The sequence below is a fragment of the Ipomoea nil genome, unplaced genomic scaffold (genome assembly GCF_001879475.1).
Source record: "Ipomoea nil cultivar Tokyo-kokei standard unplaced genomic scaffold, Asagao_1.1 scaffold1572, whole genome shotgun sequence".
Taxonomy (NCBI): domain Eukaryota; kingdom Viridiplantae; phylum Streptophyta; class Magnoliopsida; order Solanales; family Convolvulaceae; genus Ipomoea; species Ipomoea nil.
This window is the reverse complement of record NW_017618000.1, coordinates 83,038-90,873: the sequence shown is the minus strand read 5'-3', so window position 1 is coordinate 90,873 and position 7,836 is coordinate 83,038. Positions and strand designations below refer to the sequence as shown.

Genomic DNA, 7,836 nt, shown 5'->3' with positions numbered 1-7,836 from the left:
TCACCAACTTAGCAGACCGTGTAACTGAAGCTGAGTTAATTGATGGTGCTAACAAAGGAAAAAGTCTTGATACCCAGAATGTCAATGTCACCGTCTGATACTAGGTTGCCATTCAAGTTTCAACAAAGACAATTCCCGTTGATGTTATCATATGCAATGACTATTAACAAAAGTCAATGTCAAACATTGTCACATGTAGGTAGTGTTGTCAATACGGGTTGGCGGGGCAGGGCGGGCTGCGGGCCTAAACGGGGCAGGCTAAAAAAGCCCGCTCCTGAGCGGGACTGGGGTTGCTTGGCCTGGACCGCCCCGCCAGTGGCCCGCGGGCTAGGCGGGCCCCCGACCAAACCTCCTCTTAAAAAAAATTGTTAATCTAAAAATAGTAATACACTAATTAACTGCTTAAACACACATACATTAACTGCGTGAGTCGCGTAAATGAAGTCTATTTTATTCTTTGTCTATTATTATATAATATATATATATATATATATATATATATATATATATATATATATATATATATATATATATATATATATATATAATAAAATAAAAAAAGCCGGGCAGCCCGCGGCCTGCCCCGCTAAGCCCCGCGGGTCAAAAAAGCCTGCTCCTAAACGGTCTTGTATTTTCGAAACCCGCCCCCTACCTAAGTAGGGGCGGGGCGGGCCGGCCCAGCGGGCTAAGCTCGTTTTGACGGCTCTACATGTAGGTTTGTTACTTAAAAAATCAGTTTTTATGCATGGTCAATTGCACGTGACTGCATCTCGAGTTAACAACCCAAGTGGTCTTAAAATATTGATTGTCAACGACTCAAGAACAAATGCTACATCAACAACCAACGTGGTATACCACGAAATCTTCAATAATTTGTAATTTTATGACACTTATTTTTGTATATTGTATGTTAAAGTAATTTCATTATTGTTACTATTTTGCTTTTACATTTTTTTTTTAAAGATCGACTTTGTAATTTGAACATTTTAATATAGTAATATCTTAAAATTTTCACACAATTAGACAATATCTTGAACAATATTCATCCCGTGCATCGCACGAGTACTATACTAGTTGACCTTTTAGCAAATGTTTGAGGGTTTATTTGTCACTTTTCTCTTTTTCTTTTTAAATTACAATTTCCAAAAATAAAAAAGGAAAAATATAACTAAATTGGTGCTCATATAAATCGCAAATTATGCTATGGACTCGTGTCCATAATGCATTGTGGACACTAGTCCAAAACGACGTCGTTTTCAGGGAAAATGCGACATTCCAGTTTTAAAAAAAAAATTGATTTTGTCTCGCCGTTAACGGCGGCATTCGATTATGGAATTATGAATGTACAGTTATGGAATTATGAATGTAAGTTATGGAATTATGAACATAGAGCTCTGACATTATGAACTTACAATTATGAACATATAGTGATAAAATTATGAACATAGAGCTTCGAAAATTATGAATGTACAGTTAGGGAATTATGAATGTACAGTTATAGAATTATGAATGTACAGTTATGGAATTATGAATGTACAGTTATAGAATTATGAATGTACAGTTATAGAATTATGAACACAGAGCTCTGACATTATGAACTTACAATATGAACATATAGTGATAAAATTATGAACATAGATCTCTAAAATTGTGAACATAGAGTTTCGAAAATTATGAATATATAGTTATTGAATTATGAATGTACAGTTACAGAATTATGAATGTATAGTTATGGAAGTATGAATGTACAGTTATGGAATTATGAACACAGAGCTCTGACATTATGAACTTACAATTATGAACATATAGTGATAAAATTATGAACATATACTCTTATAACGAAGCGGTCTGAAATTTTTTATACAAAAAATGGAAGGTAACGATCTCACTAACGATACCGTTATCGTGTCCACAATACATAGTGTACACAGGTCCATAGCATAACGATTGCATATAAATAGAATAACAAGCCCAATTGCTTATACTAAAACTTATAGTATAGGGTCCAATTGGAATAGAGCATATGTTAAAATTATTATACATTTATACCGTACCTGAGGAGGAGGGAAGCGAGAGCATTGAAAAAACATGGACGCGCCTCCGTTTAAGAAGAGGCCGAGACTGGAGTCGGAGTCGGAGTCGGAGCCGGAAAACGCCGAAACCGACAGCGGGGATACTGAGGAGCAGGCAATGAGTGACGGAGAGGAAGACCTCATCGCTCTCATCGAGCACCGTTCCAAGGAAGTTGAACATCTACGCAAACGATTCTCTTACTACAAAAGCCAGGTTTCTTTTTCTCTCTTAATATTTGCAAATTGCAATGTATCTGCTTTTGGTGCTATTTTGTAATCTTTGAGAGTTTTGATGGTGCTTTTTTGGTTTTAACTTTGGCCATTAGGTCGGTTAGTTTATTTGATATGTAATGACTTGTGTGTGATGTTGGAGAATTAGGACTTAATGGTTTTGATTCATGATTAAATTCTTGTCCATTGGAAAATCATTTGGAGGCAGGAGTGATTGCGGATAAGAGTTTGAATTTGTAGTTTTTTTTTTTTTTTGCCAAAGATGGGCAAAAACTTTGGTGCTGGAAGAAGGTGTGGACTTTTTTGGTTCTCAGATAGTAAGAAAAATGCACTTATTGGTTACAAGATATTTGGTGTGTTGAATAATTAGCTTTAGTAATAGAAGAACCAATGTGAAAAATCTTGACCGTGCCAATGCAAATATAATATCAATAGGAAAGGTAGATACCTTTTTGCTCTTTTCAAATTATAAGTTGTGGAATGTTATAGGCATTGTGGTTGATGTAAACCAATGTGGAAAGTTGATGAGTTACTTTTTAGCATTTGCATGGCTTGGAAGTTGGAACCTTGGTTTATTCATTTAAAAGTTATTTTTATGCTTTATTGAGATCAAAAGTAAAAGTTTCTTTTTTTCCTATTCAATGGATTATGCAGCTTGAAGAAGCAGAGAAGAGGTTAGATGATTCACAACGGAAATTGGCTCGCCTCCGGTGCCAGAAGAGTGTTAAGACATCACTAACCCAGTCAGAATTTAGATCACAATTCAACTTGAATACAAGTATACCAGTCCGAAGATCTCCAACACCAGAGCGTAAATTCCCAATTACTTTCTGGAAGAGTGAATCTTCTTCTAGAAACCAGCCTCAAAGTAAACCGCAACCTGAAATTCTTGATATTAAACAAGAAGATTATGAACCTGTAACTAAAAATTCAAGTAGTCCTAGTTCTGCTGGTGATTCAGGTTTCTGTTTTAGTAATAGTATGATCAAGCATAAAGGTGACAAAACTCAGAGAGAACCTTGTGAAAAGGAAGTTGTTGATGCTCAAGATAAAGGAGCAAAGAGAATTTCTGGTAATATTATCATTTGTAGTCCTGCAATCTTCATGTGCGTGTTGGATCTTAATTATGATGTAGCATAAAATTTAATGGTTTGCATATTTGCTTAATTTACTGCATTGGGATGTTTATTACTATACTTTCTTAAATCTTAATACAGATAAAAAAAGGCAGAAAGATTTAATCCCGATGATTAGTTGCCACTCTTCACCGTGCATGATCGACTGCCAGACTTGTGCTATTGTAACTAGTCAACATAAGAGAAAGCTGAGAAGTCTTGTCTTGTCTCCAACTAATGAGCAACACTTTGCCACCAGGTAGTTAGGGCTTGCTTGAGAGTCTTACTTGACCATCAGTTCTGATTTTCTGTGGATGCTCTCAACATCCAGCACTAGATGTTAGAGAGTAAAGGTGGTTGTTGTTGTGTTTTGTTGTTTGTTTGTTTTAAGAGTTTAAGTTCCTGTTTAAGCATGCTGGATAGAAGATGTTCTTCCTGATGAGCACTATCACATGATATGTATACATGTTTACTGATATCATCTGCATCCTTACCCAGAGCTTATGGATTTTTTTATAAACAAAATTTTTTTAATTTACCGAACTAGAGCTTCATAGAAGGCTGGGCTTGGTGTAGTGGCAGTTGCTCACCTGCTAACATTTAGGTTATGGGTTCAAGCCCTAAAAACAAAAGAATCAGAGGTAAAGTTACATCTTCGTTCACAAACTGCCTATGATCAATGATGCGGGAGTCTTGCACATTGTGTCCAACATTCCAACCTTTATGAAAGCACTTCATTCTGTGTATCACAAATCTACTATGGTGACACATGATTTAGGTCTACTGACTAGAGGCAACAAGTATGCTCAAGTTTCCTTAAGCTTTACTGCAGTTTCTACTCTTGGCTACTTGCGAAGCATATTGAGACTCCTGGAAAGGAATAGTGCCCCGATGATATTGGATGACATAAAAATTCTTTCTACCACACTTTTACATTCGTCTCATGCAACAGTTGTGTTTCTTTTGTTGGAAATGTTCCCTGGTTTTGTTCATAATGTGAAATTTGTGATGGATATAACAAATGGGTCTTATACTAGTTACCTTTGGGGTTACTCATTTGCAACATTACTTACAACTGCAGCGCACTGGACGGAGCAGTCAACTTGTGGCAGCTTCAGAATAGAGGGTATACCAAACTTATTTACTGGTCAATCTTCCTAGCAATACCAATATCATTCTTTATCTTTTTTATTTTATTAAGAACAGTATCCTTATTCTTAGAAAAGTAATCTTAACTTCTTGTCACATTTAAATACCTTGTTCTCTCCATATAAGTTATGAACTGACTTACTTGTTTGATGAGACTGCAGATCAAGTGCGACCCTTCTTAGTACTACTAATTGCCTGTCGGTCAAGCAAAGGAGATGGCCGGAAGATATTGCCTGGCATCCTGAGGGGAATTCCCTTTTTTCAGTTTACAGTGCTGATGGTGAAGAATCTCAGATTTCAATCTTGAATCTTAACAAACGGAAGGAGGTATTGATTGATTACAATATTATTTTATGGTAAATTGTAAAATTATGACATAAAATGCATGGATTTTGAGTGTGCTAAGTAATATCTTCTTTGAATTACATGTAACCTTGTCTACTTGCATGTACACTTTATATGCATGCTATGGTGAGTATAGATAAGCCAGCACAGAGAATCCCGTGAGTAAAATTTATAATGGAGAACACCATTGAACATTCTCTATGCAAGATTCATTTCATTCTCTGGTTAAAGATGAAAAAGTAGTCCTCTCGCTTTTTCATTCTGTTGATTTTGATGATCAAACAAATACTTTAAGTTGGCTAAATCATGATCTTAATATGTCTGCTTGTCTACTTCTATAGTTCTATTCATGCAACATGATAAGTCGATGATACCTGAAATTACTGTGTTTATCTTATTTCGATTTTGAATTTGATTTAGTTTACTTTTTGTCACAGCAGATTATCTATAACTGATACACTCTATACTTAACAATTTTTGTAGCATTTCATATGTGCACCAGACTTACAGTTGTCAAATAAAAATAGTAATATCAGGGTGTGTTTGGTTCGCACATGGAAATCGGAATCGGAATGGGAATCAAATACTTGGTAATGATATGAATTTTGGTAGTATTTTGCATATTTGGTAGTAGGGTGGAATTGGAATGATTATCAATATTGATGTTTGGTTATGTATGACCCTATAATGAGAATAAAGGTTTTAAAAATACAAAAATAAAAAATCAATGCAATTGATCCTAATATAATGACATCCAAAGCACTGATATGAACAACAACAAAAATCAAAACAAAAATCTAAAAGCACTAATTCAAACTTAAAAATCATATTACCAATAAGATGGAATGATACCTTTTTCTAATTAGGGTATGGGTTTTCTATTGAAGGGGTAGTTGTGTTTTAAAAAGTTGTCAACCAAACACTAACTATGATTTTGATTCCCACTCCTAGTGTGTAAACCCATGAACCAAACACACAATCAACTGTGACTTCATATATTGATGCATAAGAGAACTTGCAGGTAAGTTTCTTGGAAGAGAAGCCGCATGTTAAAGGCATCATCAACAACATAATGTTCATGCCATGGGAGGATAACTGTTTTGTTACGGGTGGTAGTGATCATGCTGTCGTTTTTTGGTCTGAAAAAGAGCGAAAGAATTCATGGAAACCTAATGTGTTACATAAAAGCCTGCATTCTTCTGCTGTAATGGGAGTTGCTGGTATGCAACAGAAGAAAATTGTTATGTCCGCTGGTGCTGACAAGAGAATCATTGGATTCGATCTTGTAGAGGAGAAAGTGGAGTACAAGCATCAAATAGAAAGCAAGTGCATGAGTGTTCTACCCAACCCCTGTGACCTCAATCTATTCATGGTTCAGACCGGGTAAGACAAGCCATTAGAGTACAGTATCCTTGTTCTACTTTTACATTATTATTGCCACACATAAATCCTGTTGTTTTTTGGTTTTCTTGCTCGCAGGACTTTAGAGAAGCAACTTCGATTGTTTGATATCAGAGACAGGCAAAAGGAAGTTCATTCGCTCGGATGGAAGCAAGAAAGCAGCGAATCACAATCTGCGCTTATACATCAAGCCTGGTCACCGAATGGCCTCTACATTTCATCGGGTTCAGTTGACCCCGTGATTCACATATTCGATATAAGGTACAACTCCCACAAACCTTCCCAGTCCATAAAAGCGCATCAGAAACGCGTCTTCAAAGCTGTTTGGCACCCCACTTTACCTCTCCTGATATCTATCTCGTCTGATCTTAACATTGGATTGCATGAGACTGCTTGAGTTGCAGACAGTACCTACAGCCTTGCATTGTTCCAAATGTTTGGAGATTTTGTTCAATGTGGGATTATGTTATATCTAACATAACATTTGACTCAAGAAAATACATAGGAATGTAAATCAATCTTTTGGGTTTTCCATCTTCAATCAAGTATTCTTGTGTTAAACCATATTTTAAGTTAGTAGACTCGAGTTTGAATTGGGGTCATATCACATCTCATTATGAGGTGTTCTTGGTTGATCTTGACTTTGAAAACTAATGCTTTGCTTCACTTTCAAAAATCACAAAATGTAGACGCAAGTTTATTAACCGAAGAAATTATTCATTGAAGAAATGAAAACAAATACATTTTTTAATTATACATTTGGATTTTGGAAAATAGAAAAGAAATTATTCATTGAAGAAATGAAAACAACAAATACATTTGGACTTTGGAAAACAGAAAAGAGATTGGAGAAATGAAAAATTAGAGAAATAGAAAATTGAAGTACATAAAGTAGAGAATTTATGTAAATGGTGACTAAAAAAAAGTAATTACAAGTTTTAGCCATACAAACTACTTAAAGAAAATTATCATAATTCATAGGCATTCAATATGTTTTGATATTTATTTTGAGGGGATAGTCATGATTTCACCCCTGAGAATTGAAGAATAAATTTTTTCATGGTTCATCGATAATTTTTTTTTTTTTTTTTTTTGCAATAGCATTTAATTTCCAAAATTGCAAACCATTAGTTATATATTCTAGCCTGGTATAACTAATAATGAAATACTACGGAAATTTGTATGATTTTGTATATGAAAAGGAAAAATGCTACTCCGTATTTAGACTAATTATTATTATAAAATATTTTGTTTACTGATGCAGCCTATCATAATGCTGCTCTATATCTCATCATTGATGAATTGGCCAAACCGTACAACAAGTTTTGGTAAAAAAAAAAAAAGCACTTTGGGTCCACATAACATTGTTGTTTGAAAAATGAAAACTTTAACTCCCTTAATTTTATGACAATGTTAGAAATAAAATTATTTTAAAATAACTTTACTAGGTTGACAGCAAAAGTCTAACAAAAACATGTATCATGTGGTGCCCTATCATTTGCTAATTCAACAAGTCTTTCCTG

The 7,836-nt window shown here is 34.9% G+C and overlaps 1 protein-coding gene across 3 annotated transcripts; it reads left to right on the top strand.

The window, feature by feature from the left end:
• Window positions 1-2,017: 2,017 nt before the first annotated feature.
• On the top strand, window positions 2,018-6,874 carry LOC109190145. Of its 3 annotated transcripts, XM_019340586.1 has the most exons (8): window positions 2,018-2,286; window positions 2,958-3,097; window positions 3,161-3,375; window positions 3,521-3,677; window positions 4,500-4,544; window positions 4,729-4,894; window positions 5,934-6,295; window positions 6,392-6,874. In XM_019340586.1, exons 1-8 carry the CDS (start codon window positions 2,089-2,091, stop codon window positions 6,708-6,710), a joined length of 1,602 nt encoding a protein of 533 aa, XP_019196131.1. In that variant the 5' UTR covers window positions 2,018-2,088; the 3' UTR covers window positions 6,711-6,874. The 3 variants fall into 3 exon arrangements, with proteins under 3 accessions (XP_019196131.1, XP_019196130.1, XP_019196129.1); XM_019340585.1 differs by having other exon boundaries at window positions 2,958-3,375; window positions 4,729-4,891; XM_019340584.1 differs by having other exon boundaries at window positions 2,958-3,375.
• The last annotated feature ends 962 nt before the right edge of the window (window positions 6,875-7,836 follow it).